The 17,754-nt window shown below is 35.1% G+C and overlaps 1 protein-coding gene across 1 annotated transcript in view; it reads right to left on the bottom strand.

Annotated features, from left to right (window-relative positions):
- The window catches only part of TXNDC16 (thioredoxin domain containing 16), a 104,320-nt gene that overhangs the window by 49,702 nt on the left and 36,864 nt on the right, over positions 1–17,754 (bottom strand). Inside the window, 5 exon segments of the mRNA XM_012663746.1 lie at positions 568–627; positions 1,184–1,327; positions 6,316–6,439; positions 12,484–12,544; positions 12,931–13,097. Coding sequence (XP_012519200.1) covers positions 568–627; positions 1,184–1,327; positions 6,316–6,439; positions 12,484–12,544; positions 12,931–13,097 — 556 coding nt within the window.

Here is a 17,754-nt window from a genome sequence, read left to right as displayed (position 1 = left end):
AGGCCTTCCTACTTCTCGCTATGTCTTTGCTGGAAAGATGGTATAGATATCTTGAGTCAAAGTCCATTCCTTGGATTCTTATTTGCCCACCATTAGATCAGATTTCACAGAATAGTTAAAATAAAAAGATGTTGACTATTAAGAAATATTCTAGTCCACGAGGAGCAAACTATACTGTAGCTTTAAAAATACTGGGATCTTTGATCTTTCATTAGACTGTGAAACTGGGTCTTATCTGCCAAGTTTTTATCTCAAGTATTTAATAGTAATTAGTACAAAATAGACACTCAGTAAATGCTTGCTGAGTGACTGGATTCACCCAAAAAGGTTACTGGATTAACTGTGTAGCCACAGTACTTAAAAAAATGTTCTCTATTTCCTACTAAAGACAGTTTCCATTAAGACAAATCAAAGTGAGCACTTTTGAAACTTTCGGTTCATTAACCTTGGAGACACAAACATAATAACCCAAAATTTTATGGGGTTTTCTACATCTTTACCATGACAGTTTTACAAGAGCTACAGCTCAGAATCAGGAAAATAAGCATGCATACTACAGTACAATACCTTTCAACTTAATTGCCACATCAATATAGGATTGCAGAAATGCCATGGATACTGCTTGCCCTACACATTGAAATAAAAAATTCAACAGATATTACATGTGTATCTCCAAAGCATCCATACTTGCATGTAACAAACGGATTTATTGGGTTTCCAAAAATTGTTATTTCTTAATAAGAAATATCCTAGTATACAGTCCTCAATATAGTCTAAGTACTTAAGAGGATTTTCAAATGCAACTGATTTTCTGCATGCATACTGCAAGGAATATAACTGAATGGCTATTTTTTTAAGATAAAGGCAATATACTTACTATAAATCTATAAGAACTGTTAGTACATTAAAAATCATTAGCTTGCATCACAATTTTCCAAAATTAACATCTAGTTTAATAATTAACCTTTAATTTGTAAATCAGATACATATATATATATATATAAATCAGCTATACGACCCAAGAATCAGTTAGAAGTAAATGCTTCAATATGTTCAGTCTACTTGAGACATGAAAGCTATATCATTTTATAACATGCAATCTGCAGAATGCAAAATAAAATCTGTGTACTTTTAAATGTCCTAAAATGTCTTTTAAATGTCTCCTCTATAGGCTCATACTCACAACCAGCATAGAAGAGCACTAAGCTGTCAGAAGCCATTACTGTCACATTAAATGTCTCTTCTGTTAGTTCCACTGTCAGTTCCAAAGGTAATTGTCTCTTCCTATCTCTGTAAACAGTTTCTGCCACTTCATCATCTTGAATATCTAAAATGTCTGAAAAGAAATTATTTTAAATATAGATGTATAATTAAAAACATTTAAGCTCTTAAAATATAAGCAAGCCTATGAAAATTTGGTACTTTGTACACTTTTGAATTCATACTATCTTCCTATAAAGGACTCTGAGATGCTTCCTAACCCAGAAATTGTGAAGTTTTAGTCAATTCCAGAATTATTAAAATTTATTCTGCAAATAATATAAATAATGCTACTTTGTGATAAATATATTCATTTATAATCCAAAAATGTGCTACCATACATATTTGACAGTGTTTGTTTTGCCTCTACTATACACCAAGCCCTGTGGTAGACACCAGGGAAAGTGGTAGACAAAACAGATGTAGTCTCCGATCACATGGAGCTTCTATCTATGGAAAAGTCAGACAAACTGAGCACTGAATAAATATATAATTATAAATTGTGTCAGTTTATGAAGAAAGGTAATGGATACGGTAAGAGATTTTAACAGAGAGATTTAGATAGCGAAACTCAAAATCTGCCATGTATAGAATGAAAAGAATTTTTTAGAGAATAACAAAGAATAACGTGGAAAAGCTCAGAGATATAAAAGAGTTTAGCGTATGTCAGGTACTGAGAGAAGGCAAATTTGACTAAAACAAGATAGGATTGAAGAAATACATGGCATGAGAAAACTCTAGGCTAGGTAGTGGCTAGATCATAAGAAGCCATTTGAGCTAAGATTTTCAGATTTTATCCTAAATGCAGCAAGTCATGGGTGGATTCTGAATATGTAAAAACCTTTTATTAATTTAGATAGATCAATAGGATCCATCCATCCATGTAGCAAAAACACATTTTGAATCCATAAATATTCTATTGGAAGTTTGTATAGATTGAATAGCAAAGTATCTAAGTTGATTGGACAGATAATTAAAACTTCTTAGAAGAGTTGATATTAGCTGAATATTAAAAGAAAAATAAAACTCAGGCAGAAAGGGAGGCGGTGGAGGCACACAGAGCCAAGGGAACAGCATGTGCAAAAGCACGGAAATAGGAAAAAGCATGACACAACTGGAAATCAAACACTGACTAGGTATCTGATGATACTAAGAATGATTAATTTTAGATGCAATAATAGTATTAACTTTTTAAAGAATCCTTATATTTCTGAAACACATAGGAAATATTTATGGATGAAATTATGTTTGGAATTTGCTACAAAATAATGAGTGGAAAGTGAGTAGAGCAGGATTAGCAATGGGCTGATGGTGGTTGGAGCCAAGTAATGGATACCAGGAGGTTTGTTCTCATATCCTATCTACTTTATGGTATATTCATAATTCTCTGTAACACCACATTAAAAAGAAAGGAAGGGAGAAAGGGAGGAAGACAATGCATCCAGAGAACTAAAGTATTATTTTACATATTTCTAATACAGTTATGCTGCATAAGAATGTTTCGGTCAATGACAGACTGCATATACGACCATGGTCCCATGATTATAATGGAGCTGAAAAATTCCTATCACCTAGTGACGATGATAGCTGTCTTTCCCCCTGCCTCCAGTTCTTCAGCCTCTACACATTTGTCCCCATCATCACACCCCAAGATGAGGTCATTTAGCACAGGCATATCGTTCATTCCCTGAAAACATTCATGTGTTAGAATCTTTTGATGGTACAGGACCCCGAGGTGCTTTCCTTTCCAAGAATAGAAACATCCAAAATGCTCCTTCTCCTCCCCCAATCCCAGACAGGAATCATGTCAGCCCTGTAAGGCATTGCCTGCTCTTGACGCTTTGGCCCATCTTTTTATTTTTAAAAATTTCCTGTATTAATGATGTCCTGTTTGAGGGGAGAGGGAGGTGAGGTGAAAGCTAAGTTTAGGCCGGTGGAGGTGGTGAGCTCTTCTTCTCGATAGCTGTCTTAATGTCATAGCATAACACATTACTTATGTGTTTTTAGTAATGCTGGTGGTAAATAAACCCATGCTGCCAGTCATATAAAAGTATAACATGTACAATTAGGTACAGTACATAATACTTTATAATAATAAACAACTGTGTTACTGGTTTATATATTTACTATACTATCATCATTATTTTATAGTGTATTCCCTTTACTTATTAAAAAAAATTTTAACTGAACAAGGGCCTCAGGCAAGTCCTTCAGGAGGTATTATAGAAGACGACTTTATTAGCACTGAAGATGACAGTTCCATGCATATTATTGCCCCTGATGACCTTCCAGAGGGACAAGATGTGGAGGTGAAAGACAGTGCTTTGTATGTTCCTGACCCTGTGTAGGCCTAGGCTAATGTATGTGTTTGTGTTTAGTGTTTAACAAAAAAGTTTAAAAAGTATACAAAAAATTAAAAATAGAAAAAAGCATATAGAATAAGGATATAAAGAAAATATTTTTGTACAGCTGTACAATGTGTTTGTGTTTTAAGCCAAGTGTTATAAGAGTCAAAACATTTGAAAAATTAAAAAAGCTTTTAAAGTAAAAAAGTTATAGCAAGCTAAGATTAATCGGCCATTGAAAAAAATATTTTATAATAGATTTAGTACAGCCTAAGTGTATTGTGTTTATAAAGTCTACAGTAGTGTACAGTAATATCCTAGGCCTTCACACTCACCACTCACTCACTGACTCACCCAAAACAACTTCCAGTCCTACAAGCTCCATTCATGGTAAGTGCCCTATTACAGGTGTGTGATTTTTTATCTGTTATACCTCATTTTTACTATACTTTTTCTATGTTTAGATGTGTTTAGATACACAAATACTTACCATTGTGCTACAATTGCCTGCAGTATTCAGTACAGTAACATGCTGTGCAGGTTTGTAGCCTAGCAGCCATAGGCTATACCATCTGGGTTTGTGTGAGTACACTCTATAATGTTCACACAAAGACAAAATGGCCTAACAATGTATTTCTCAGAATGTATCCACATCATTAAGCAATGCACACCTGTACAGTGAAATAAAATTCTAGATCTATATTTCAATACCATCTCAGCCATCCTCTAACTGTACGACTCTAAGTCAATCACTTAACTCTCTGGGCTTCAGTGTTCAACTCTGTGAATCATGAGTTGCACTACAATAAGGTACTTTTTTAAACACCACATTCCATGACACTAAAAAGTTACATCCTCAATTCCAGAATTAGTAAAGGCCTATTTTCTGTTTCACTGTATGGCTTTTTTCTTCTTATTCACATATTTTCATTTTCCTGCCAGTCTTTTCTTATTTCCCAATTCATCCCTTATTTTGTTCTAACACTTCCTTTCTCTCCCTCCTATACTCTATAATAAGCTACCCTCACTTGTAATTTACTCCCTCCTCAGCTCTACCTTTCACTTATCCGTCGATATGTACACACGATTTTCAGTCATACATGTTTCTTTTCCTTTCTTTTTTTCATGTCTACAGAACCCAGTCCTTTTCATTCTGATTCATGCTTTGCCCCATTTCCTTTGGGGAACACTTGCCCCTGATTTCCACTCTCAGATGGTAACAAATTTTTTGCTAACCGTTTTCTAGTTTTCTTATGTGTAATGGAAATGATATAAAGGGAGCGGGGAGAATTAGGTATGTGGGCATGACATCATACAATATTCTGGGTCAATATGGATTACAAACAATAGGAAGCTAAATATGAAAAACAAAAAATGCAATGCTGCAGAAGAAATACCAGAAACAGGCTAGAGAGAGAAGGCAGCACCAGAGGGCAAACTAAGGCCACAGAGTCAGGAAGCAATATTGGGCGATGTGGCCAGAAGGGGATCTTGAAACAGGCAACTCCGGCTTGGGCCAGGAAATCTTATTAAACTGAGACTGAGGCAAGTCCCCTAACTCTGAAGGTTCAAACATATGAACCATAATAGGAATAAAGGACGGAGCAAGAGACCAGAACACAGGTCTGCCTATGTCATGACAATGTTATAAAGAACTCTGGAGAGGAATACAGACAATTCTAATCTCTGCATATCAAAAGAAAAAGAGCTCAGCTCAAACCAAGAAACTGGTCACTAGTAACAGTTAAAGCTCTTATTTAAGTTTATAATATAGACTTTGGTCATAATAATGAACAGGTCTCATAAAAAGAATATGTAAATTGCTTCCTTCGTGGAGGTCATGATGTTGGTACTATATAAAACATTGAAGTATTTACTAAATGGGATACAAAAATGAAAAAGGCATAATCCTTGATTTAGAGGTATTTATAGACTAGTGGAGAAGAGAGAAAAGTAAATGAGCAATTACGGATAGGATTAATGTTATGAAAGAAATATCAGGAACGATAATGATAATAAATAAGATTCCATGTCAGAATGCTTTAAGCCAGGCTCCACTACATGCCACTTGTGTGACCTTTAGCAGATCACTTAACTCTGCAGAAATGCAGACTCTTCATCTATAAAATGAAGGTCACATCAGCTCCCTTGGAAGATAACAATCAAAGTAAATAATGTGTGAAGAAAAAGCCTTGAAAACCATAGAATACTTCATAAACGTAAGCAATAAGAGCAATACTAAACAGAAATAACTTTTAAAAAGAAGTATTAAAACGTTATTGAAATTTACTCCCCATACAATTAACAATCAGACTTATTTACAACTACCAATACAACAATATTTATTAGAATTTCATTTCCTACTAGGAATAATAAAAATGAACTATAATATTGTGGCTTCTAGGTAGAGTTTTTAAACAATGACTAGTCCAGAGAGGCTAAAAGAATTTTGATTTGGAGGATAAAGGCACAGATGTGGAACTTTGAAGCCTGATATGTAACAGTGGAAGGTATCACTAAACAAAATATAGCATCCTTACCTCTTTTCAACAAATCGACTTGATAAAATGTGACTCAAAATAAATTTCTCCAGGTTTCTTCATATAGTCTTCAATGTGAATACATTCTATGAGAAAGTTAACTCATTGGAAATTTCACTGACTTGATGATGCTGGGTGGGAGCGGGGAGGGGAGCATTACAACACATTACCCATATCTGCATCTTCCATGTCATCATCTTCATCTTCTTGTATTTCTTCGATGTGCATGTTATTTTCCACATGGGATATTATTGATTCAACATCACGTAACACCAAAAATTCCAATGGTACTCCCTAGAAATACATTAATTTTTTTAAAAAATGACTAAAATTTTCTCCCAGAAATAGGGTCTCACTCTGTCACCCATGCTGGAGGGCAGTGGTATGATCATAGCTCATTGCAGCTTCAAACTCCTGGGCTCAAGCAATCCTCCCACCTTAGGCTTCCAAGTAGCTGGGACTACAGGTATGAGTCACCATGTCCAGCTATTTTTTTTATTTTTATTTTTTAGAGGTGGGGTCTTGCTGTGTTACCTAGGCTGGTCTTGAACTCCTGGCCTCAGGTGATCCTCCTGCCTTGGCCTACAAAAGTGCTGGGATTGCATGTATGAGCCACTGTGCCCAGCCACAACACATTTTAATATAAAAATATGTTTTACTTGTTTGACACTAAAATGAAACTAAACCTTTGCACTTCAGTTTTAAAATTAAACAAAAAAAAATTAACTCCACAATTACTAAGAAATGTAAATCACCCAAAACATACCTTATATAAAGACAGTGTGCACTACTGAAAAAGATGGCAAACAAAGAGGAAATAAAAATTTCACCTGCTTCTTGTCACAACTGCTTTATACTAAAGTCTGTGAAACATTTCACATATAAGAGCAAGTCCTCTCTCTATATAGGATGGAAATATATACAATTTTATTGCAACTAGAGCCAATCAAAATTGATTATTTTGATATTCCATAGAAATATTCAAAACAATATTTCATCTAAATTAATTCCACTAAAAAGTTCAATTTCCTCTTGAGCTATAAATAATAAATTACTATCTGGCTCCTAGGTATCTTAAGAGTACCAAATTCTATTACATTGAGATTATTCCATTAAGATTTCTTTCACTAATGCCCAACTATCACATTTTAAAAAACATGAAATTTTAGGCCAGTACAATATTTTAGCAAATTATTCCTGACTGTAACGATACACTGGAATAAAGCTATAAAGTAGCCCCAAGTATGTTTATTCTTTGATGTCACATATCTTTATCTTTTTAACATCATATTCAAAAAAAGCAATTTTTGACTCCTGTAGAAATATAATGGAGTTAAAAGGTAGAGGAATCAAAATCAATTAAACTGAATTTGATCCAAAGTCTCACAGAAATGTTTGTAGTGAACTTTATTGAAGTATAACATTCACACAGAACATGGAAAGGAACATTTTAAGTGTATAATATGATGAATTATTACAGAATGGACATACCTATATAACCACCACACAGATTTAGGTACAGAACATTGCCAGCACACACAGAGGCCATATTCTTGCCTCTCTCGGTCATTACCCTCCCCCAAAGTCATCGCTATTCTGACTTTCATCACTGCTATGATTTGAATATTTATGCTCTATCTCTCCAAATTCATATGTTGAACCTAATCATCAGTGTGATGGTATCAGGAGGTGGGGCCTTTGGAAGGTGCTTAGGTCATGAGGGCAGAGCCCTCAAGAATGGAATTAGTACCCTTTATAAAAGAGGTCCCAGAGAACTAGCTTGTCCTTTCTACCATGTGAGAACACAGCAAGAAGGAGCCTTCTATGAACCAGGAAACATGCCCTCACCAGACACTGAATCTGCCAGCACCTTATCTTGGAATTCCCAGCTTCCAGAACTTTGAGAAACAAATTTTTGTAGTTTATAAGCCATCAAGATTATGGTATTTTGTTATAGCAGTCCAACTGGACTAAGATAATCACCTATAAATTTTGCCAGTTTTTGAATTTATATAATGGAACTATACAATTTGTACTCTTTTTGTGACTGCTTCTTTTGTTCAACATTGTGAGGTTTATCCATGTTAATATATAAATGCAGTTTATTCTTTTTTAATGCTATAAAGTATTCATTATGTGAGTATACTGTATTTATTTAATCATGCTACTGCTCATCAACATGTATTATTTCCAGTTTGGGACTATCATAAATAATACTGCTATGAAGATTATACAATACTGTTGTCTTTTGGTATATATTTGTATGCACTTCTATTGGGCATATACCTAGGAATGGAATCGCTGGTTCATACGACATACATAGCTTCAGCTTTAGTAATACTACCAAATATTTTAACAGTTCTCACTGTACCACTTTTTACTCCTACCAGCAATATACAAAAGTTCTTGGAACCCCACATCTTTGTCAACAACTGGTATTGTTACTTTCTAAAATTTTAGCCATTCTTGTGGGTGAATATTGGTATCTCTTATGATATTATTTTCATTTCTATCTATAGTTTCCTTGCTAATTAGAAAGGGGGAAATGCATCTTATAATGGAGAGAATTGGTTGTCTCCACCTTAATTCAGCAATCAAACATGGTGACACTGAGAAAAAAAGACACCATGCACTTTAGGAGAAGATGAACTGTAATGAAGTCTGCACTACGAAGTATTCTTATCCAAAATGTTTAATGGAGCTAATTGACCTTAAATCTAACTTCCAGTTTATAGAAAACATAGGGAACAAGGCAGACAAAAGCTAAAGGAAACAATTCCAGAATATGGAAAAACTAGCCCAATGTATCTAAAAAGTCATTGTCATGGTGAAAAAAGGAAAGGGTGATCTAAGATATTAAGAGAGCTAGGAAACCTACCAAGTGCACTTTATAATCCTTTACTGGATTTTCATTCCTAAAAACTACCTAGAAAAAATAATTTTAAGATGAAAAAATTTGAATATGGACTAACTTTGAGATTAGGCTATGATATTAATATTAAAAAAATATTGTTAATTTTGTTAGGTGTGATCATTGAGACTGTGATTATATGAGAATAACAATAGTTTTTAGAGATGTGTGCTAATTTTTATGGATAAAATATCAAGATATCTCTAACCTTCTTGAAACGTTTCAGAAAAAATAATAGATGAAGCAAATATGACAAAATGTTAATTGCTGAATCTAGGTAGTAAGTATATGGTTGTTCATTCTATTTTTCAATGTGTTTAGTTTTTTTTATAAAAAGTGTTTAAGAAAAGATTAAAAAGGGCTTTAAAAACTTACATACTAAGAATGATTCTAGGCATGACACTACTCCTTGTAATACTATCCTATTAGGCAGAGGCTCACTCCTCTTCTTAGGGCCCCTGCACTTGTGTTCTCTCTCCTAGAATACTCTTTCCCCACATGGCCACAGGCTCACTCCTTTGCTTTATTCTCACTTCTTTTTAGTGAGGTTTTCCATGAGTACCCTCTCACCTTACCTCAATTTGTTTTTCTCCATTGCCCTTAACACCATCTGACATTTTAGCTATGCTTGTTTTTATGTCTCCTGTCACACTTGGTTTGGTTTATGGCTATATCCTCAAAGCCTAGGATTGTGCCTGAAAAACCACAGGTACATAATAAATATTTATTGCATAAAAGAATACTAGTTATTATTCATGAGCACTTACAGTGTGTTGGGCCCAGTACTAATTAAGCACTTTACATTATTTCATTTAACATACTGACCCAAGAACCCTTTAAAGTAGATATTATTAATATTCCCATTTTACAATGGAAAAAATGGAGACACATAGAGGTCAAGTAATTTGCCCAGAATTACAATTACAGAGTAGGATTTGAACTAGGCCGTATGATTCTATAGCATAAATTCTTTTTTTTTTTTTTTTTTTTGAGACAGAGTCTTACTCCGTTGCCCTGGGTAGAGCGCAGTGGTGTCATCGTAGTTCACTGCAACCTCAAACTCCTGGGCTCAAGCAATCCTCCTGCCTCAGCCTGAGTAGCTGTGACTATAGGCGCATGCCACTAAGCCTGGCTAATTTTTCTATTTTTAGTAGAGATGGGGTCTTGCTCTTGCTCAGGCTGGTCTTGAACTCCTGAGCTCAAACAATCCTCCCACCCTGGCCTCCCAGAGTGCTAGGATTACAGGCATGAGCTACCGTGCCAGGCCTATAGCATAAATTCTTAATACTATATTGCTAATCACTGCCATAGAGAAAACAATATCTAGAGAACTAATACAATGCTAACAGAAATGTTTTATAACTCTTACAATATATTATAAGGCTTTTAATACAGTAATACAAGTATATGATACTATCTGTGTAACAGTTTTAGTACTCAAACCATTTGCCTGGAAGGGCACAGGAAAGGGAGACAGAAAGGATGATTATATAAACCCAGGATCAACATTATTGCCCTGATGAAGAGGTAAAAAAAAATTTATATTGAATTTAATGAACTCATAGAAAAACTTATTCTATCATTTACAAAAAACCTCTTTACAGAGATAGCTATCTAATATATAACCTATCTTACCTCACACTATATAAAATTATTTTAATATATTTTAACAATTTAACACATCAAAACTGGGAAACAACATGAACTTTTAATTCCTTTACAAAACCTATTTCCCAGTAACAAATAATTTCTGATTTAAGGTTCCTTATCTACTAGCAAAAAATGGCTTCAGAAGATTCTACGTGTATTCCTTCCATTATCTGGCAATATGCAGAGCATACCTACCTCCATACTATCACATATTTGAACAATGCTATAGTTTTCATTTGTTTTATAAAATTTATTGTAAGTTAGAAGGGGAAGTTTTATGAATATTTCATAAATGAGGAAACTGAGTCTTGGGGAGAAGTTAATTCATTTATCTAGTCCCAGGCCAGGCGCAGCAGCTCATGCCTGTAACCCTAGCACTCTGGGAAGCCGAGGCGGGAGGATTGCTTGAGCTCAAGAATTGGAGACTAGCCTGAGCAAGAATGAGACCCAGTATCTACTAAAAAGGGAAGAAAAAAAAAACCAGCCAGGCATTGCAGCGCATACTTGTAGTCCCAGCTACCCAGGAGGCTGAGGCAGAAGGATCGCTTGAGCCCAGGAGTTACAGGTTGCAGTGAGCTACAGTGATGCCACTGTTCTCCCCAGGGCAACAGAGGGAGATTCTGTCTCAACAAAAACAAACAAGGCAAAAATATATATTAAAAAGAAAATCGAGTCCCAGAACAACAAGGAACAAAAATCCAAGTTTTCCAACTCTTTTATTATTTTATTTAATTTTATTCAGAGATGGGGTCTCACTTTGCCACTCAGGCTGGGGTGCAGTGGTACAATCACAGCTCATTGTGACCTCGAACTCCAGGGCTCAAGTGATCCTCCCGCCTCAGCCTCCCAAGTAGGTAGGACTATAGGTGCATGCCACCACACCCAGCTTTTTAAAAAAATTTTTTGTAGAGATGAGGTCTCATTATGCTGCCCATGCTGCAAGTTTTCTAACTCTTAACCCAATATTACTGCCATAGATTTAGGCAAGAAAATTTAAGTTTTAGTCTGGCAGTTCTTAAACATATTAATCAACTTTTTAGCATATTTTATATAGTATTTAGAAGATGTTAAGAATTAAAAAGAAAAAAAATTTAAGAAAAAAAAGGACAGTAACAGAAAATTACAAAGCAAACATAAATGGCCAATAAACCTAAAAAAACAGTTCAACCTCACTAGTAATCAAGAACATGCAAATTAAAAAAGAACTTTTTTGTCTATAGAAAAGATTTTTTTTGAGCTTTTGTCACTTTATTGTTAACCAAAAAGATTTTTTTTAAGACAGTAATTCTCAGTATTGGCAAAGATATATGAGAAACAAGGAATTCCAAACCCTGCTGGTAAAAGTATAACCTTTCTGGGGGGCAATTTGACAATGTAGTTTAAGCCTTAAAAATTTCCATTTCCTTTGACAAATTTCACTTTCAGAAATTTTGCCAAAGGAAAAAAACCAGTGATATTCAAAACAGTGCAGAAGATGGGCATTATGTCACAAGAGCAAGTAATTAGATGTAATTTTAGGTGAAAAGTAGGATATATAGCATGATCCTGATTTCCTTAAAATACATATATTAATAAATACACACACGCACACACACACACACACACACAGGAAAAAGAGACAGACTGACACATGAAAAGAACACCAAAATGTTAACACAGCAATTATCTTTGAATAATTTACAGATTTTTTTCTATAATAAACATATACTTTGGGAGCACATGTATTGACTTTATTTAAATAACCAGACATTGTAGACCAATACATAAAACAACTAACCTTTTCTGCTCTTTTGAAGACCACATTGGCATGCTGAGGAATGTTCATTTTCAAAGAATCCCTTTTTCAAAATGGAAATAAATGTTTTTATGTTGCTATCTGAAGAATTATAGTCATCCAGGATGTCAATCTAAAACTATAAATTCTTATACTAAAAAATGTTTATGAAAAAAGATTACAATGTAATGAGTCTGAAAAAATTTACACATAAATACAAACCAGATTTTCTAGCTCCATCTTAATCTACATCTTCATTTAGGCAAGGTTTAAAGTTCTAAATTTTAATCAAGATTATAATTAATGTATAGACTTTAGCTCAGCAACTGGTTCTAACTATATATGAATCTATTAGAGATTTGAATTTATTTTTATGATTAAATTATCATATTTTAAAATGTGAAAATTATTGTTTTGCTAAATATAGTGAATACTGAACGTTTAAGATACCTTAACAAGAGTAGAACTCCTGCTTTTCCCAGAAGACGCCAAGCAACCCATTCTGCAGTTCTTCTATCAGCTTCATATGTAGCTTGTTGGCTAACAATAAAAACCAGTGGTAATCCTAGTTGGAGGTGAACAGTTGAAACTTGTTGAGGATCTTCAGCAACTTCAGTCTTCATTAAAAAAAAAACACACACACACACAAAATGACTTCTGTGATTATAATATTCCAACATTTTGATTTAAAATCTCCTAATTCTTATTAATAAAGTCACAAGTAAAAAACAAGTCTGTGAAATAAATTCAACATTAACAGAAATGATCTCATAATTTCCTAAGTTTAGTGTTCCCCATATACCCACATAGCTTAAAGCATTATAAAACTAACAGATGCTATAAGGAGTTAAACATAAAATTATCAGTGTAAGTAAGAAGCATATTATAAAGAAACAAACCAAAAAAAAAAAAAAACAATAAATAAAACAGTATGGTACTAGTAGAGGTAAATATTTCAAAGGAAATGTAATACATAACTAAGGAATTAACACTTTTGTATAAGAACTTAACATATAAATAAATGACACATTACAAAACAATGAGGAACATCTGACTTAAGACAGCAGATTGAATACAAACATCAAATTTCACTCCCTCCAGAAATCCCAGGAAAACTACAGCAGTGGAATTTTTAAAAAGAGATATAAATGCACATATGTGAAGAAAGGATAAGAGAAAAGGTAGCAAAACTTTAGAAGCTAGAGAACACAATAATAACTGACTTAGGAGATTCTACATAGCAAAACCCTAAGCCATGAGAGGGAAAACTAAGATACAACTCAATTTTAACTGCAGAATCCTAGTTCAAGAACTGTCAGTGTCTGGTATGTCTGGAAATGGGTGAGAAATATTGGAGGAGAAGTGGCAGGAAGGCTCTAATATAAAGAGGAATAAATCAAAGCTTTTGAGAAGTAGTTAGATCCCTAGTTTGCCCTCCCCGACTTTGTAAGCATAGGCAACTGTTCCTCCCCAATACCAGCAGAAATCTCGGAGGATTTCATGAACAGCTGAGATTATGGATACCATGCTAAAAGCAGAGGTTTTAAGTACCCAAATGTGGTGATGTCCCCCCAGACCCCTCTCCACTCAGTTCCCAGAATGCTGGAAGCCAGATCTTTATCCTCAAACAGAAGACTGGAAGATCCTTTTCTGGGCAACTTGAGTAATCTCCAAAAGCCTAAAGATACTGACATTGGGGCTCACCAAAAAGCAGCCCAGGCCCATTCACGCTACAGAGCTCTGAGTTAATAAGTCCCATCAATGTTCTCAGAATTTCCAATCAGCTTCTTGGTTTCAAATTCTGAATCATGAATAAATATCCAAGGATTAACAAACACCTCAGGAAAATTCCTAACAGGAAAGACAGAAACCAGAACAAATGGAAAAATAAATAACATGGAGGAAACACAGACTATGCAAGAAGATGCAAAGTTCAGAAACCACCACTGATGGAGATGGAAAGACAATGCATCCACAAAGAATTAAAAAATAAAGTTGAATAAATCTCTCAGAAAGAAGAACAAAGATAGATGGAAGATAGGAGGGAAAAGGTAATAAAATTGAAGGACTAGTTCAAGAGGTCCAATATCCAAATGATAGGAGTCACAGAAAGAGAGAAGGGAGAAAACAGAAGGAAAGAAATCATTACTGGAATAAACACAAAATTTTCCCACAAGTGAGGGATATGAATTGCCAGATTCGAAGAACCCACTGAGTAACCAATATAGTGGATAAAAGCAGATACGCAGAAAGATGCATTCTTGTAAACTTTATAATCTGAGGATTTTAAAATATATACATCCTAAAATTTTCCAGACAGAATCCTGTATTTACCTATGGTGAATAGAATTCTAAGATGGCCCCCAAGATCCCTGCCCCCTGGTGAACAAGTCTTGTAAAATCCCCTTGAGTGTGGGTAGGACCCATGGGATAGCCAATTCCTCAATTAGGTTACATTACATAAGAGTCTGTTATGGTAAAATTTTCCTGCTGGCTTTAAAGGAGCAAGCTGAAATATTGTGAGAGGGCCATGTGTCAAGGACGAGATAGCAGCCTATAGGAACTGAAAGAAACCCCTGGCCAACAGCTAGCAAGAAAATGGAAACTTGAGTCTTACAACCACAAGGAACCAGATTCCACTAAAATCTAGATGAGTGGAACAGCTTGAAGGAGTGGAAAAGGCTGATTTCTTCTTTATAAATTTGGAGAACTATTAGTAATTCAGTATTATAAAGTGAAAAGGAGAAAGAGACAGTAGGGCTAGAGCTCAAGGGGCTAGATTACTGAAAACCATGTATATCCTGCTAAGAAAATAGGACTTTATTGTGTAAATAAAGTGAAGCCACTTATTTTTTTTTTTTTTTTTGAGACAGAGTCTCACTCTTTTGCCTGCACTAGAGTGCTGTGGCATCAGCCTAGCTCACAGCAACCTCAAACTCCTGGGCTCAAGCAATCCTCCTGCCTCAGCCTCCCAGGTAGCTGGGACTACAGGCACGTGCCACCGTGCCTGGCTAATTTTTTCTATTTTTAGTTGTTTGGCTAATTTCTTTCTATTTATAGTAGAGACGGGGTCTCGCTCTTGCTCAGGCTGGTCTCGAACTCCTGAGCTCTAACAATCCTCCCGCCTCGGCCTCCCAGAGTGCTAGGATTACAGGTGTGAGCCACCACACCCGGCCTGAAGCCACTTTTGAATTGTAAGAATTGTAACATGATCATATAGGTGTTTAAAAAACACTTTGTCAGCCTTCAAAAAATATTTAAGATGTAAAAGTAGATGTGGAGAGATGTCGGAACTGAGACTGTTCTCCCAGATTTCTGTCATAAATGAATGGATGGTAAAATAACCAAGAAAATAGAAAAAAACATAGTGGAGAAGGACAACACCTTAATGCTGGATGTATTGAGCTTAAGGAGAAATACATCCAATTAGTAGTTAGATATATGGGAATGAAGCTCCAAAAAAACGCGTGATCTGAAAATTCAGATTTGAGAATAGAAGTAGTTAATGCCAAGAAATAGATGATATCACCTGGAGGGTGTGTTTCAAGCATCTATCACTGCATAGCAAAGCACCCCAAAATGTAGTAGCTTAAAATTAACAAGAATCTTTTCTTTTACTCATATATTTACAAGTTCATCTCTGTTTCTTGTGGCATTAGAGGGTTATCTCAAAGGGGGCTAAAGATTCTACTTTAAAGATGGCTCATATACATGGCTAACAAGCTGTAGCTAACTGTTAGGAGCTCAACCAGGGCTGTGATCTAGGGGGCCTTGACTCCTCTTCACCATGACCTTCTCTTCAGGCTGCTTAGTCTAACAGCAAAATAGTGAACCTTCAAGAATGAGTAACCAAAGAGAGCAAGCACATGACATTTTGTCAAATATAGCTTTAGAAGTCATGTATCATCATTTCAGCCTCATGCTGTTGGTCGATGCAGTTCTAAAGGCCCAAGAGATTCAAGGAGAGAGGACATAGACTCCACTATTCCATAATTGACATTTTTGGAAAATATAATCAAAGTCTGATGAGATGAGGCTTTGGGGGTTTAGAGAGAGGATTGAATGTATTTTGCATGGGGAGGAGTGTGAATTATTGCAGCCAATGGTCTGCCCTCTCTTGGGGTACAATAATTCACATCCCTTCCACATTCAACACATACTCCTCTCTCCAAGATTCCCACTGCCTCATGCCATCAGACTTTTCTTTTTTTAGAGATAGGGTCTTATTGTGTTGCCCAAGCTGGACTCAAACTCCTGGGCTCAAGCAATCCTCCTGCCTTAGTCTTTCAAAGAGCTGGGATTACAGGTCTGAGACACTACACTTGGCCTCAGATAGTTTTATTTTAATGTCTTTTTTGAAGAGGACTTAAAAGTGTTAGACACTATTCACCCTGATTAGGGCTCAGTCCTGCTCCCTGAAGGTTGTTCTCTTGAGGCTCTTGGTTACAAACTCTGGACCTTGGTCTGCACTCCAACTCATCCTTTTTTAGGAAAAAAAGGATTTGTGCTTGATGGGTAGAGAAAGTAATAGAGTAGTATCATAAAAATTACAACTAGATAAAATAGATAATAGATAATAGAAATTAGGATAATAGAATATACAAAAGTGACAGAAACACTCTTACATTGGGGGTGGGATTACCAATGTTTTTCTAAAATTCATGTATTACTACTAAATATCTGAAATTACTTAAAAATTAACTTTCAAAAAAGGATATAAGAATAAAAAGGATAATACTATGAACAATTATATGCCAATAAATTGGATAACCTAGAATAAATGGATACATTCCTAGAAACATAACCTACCAAGACTAAATCAGGAAGAAAATCTGAACAAATGTGTAACTAGTAAGGGAATTGAATCAGTTAATCCACAACCTCCCAATGAAGGAAAGCCTAGGACTAGATAGCTTCACTGGAGAATCCAATCAAATATTTAAAGAAGAATTAATGCCAATCCTTCTCAAATTCTTCCAAAAATTTGAAGAGGTTGGAATACTTCCAAACTCATTTTATGAGGCCAGCATTATCCTGATACCAAAATCAGACAAAGATACTACAAGAAAAGACAACTACAGACCAATATCCCTGATGAATATTGATGCAAAAATCCTAAACAAAATACTAGCAAACTGAATTCCACAGCACATTAAAAAGATCACCCATCATAAGCAAGTGGGATTTATCCCAGGGATGCAAGGATAGTTCAACATACAAAAATTAATTAATGTAATACTGTATACCACACTGACATAACAAAGGCCAAAAACC

The sequence above is a fragment of the Propithecus coquereli genome, unplaced genomic scaffold, assembly GCF_000956105.1.
Source record: "Propithecus coquereli isolate 6110/MARCELLA unplaced genomic scaffold, Pcoq_1.0 Scaffold83, whole genome shotgun sequence".
In the NCBI taxonomy this organism is placed as follows: Eukaryota; Metazoa; Chordata; class Mammalia; order Primates; family Indriidae; genus Propithecus; species Propithecus coquereli.
The sequence above is the reverse complement of the archived record's forward strand: the minus strand, read 5'-3'. Positions and strand labels throughout refer to the sequence as shown.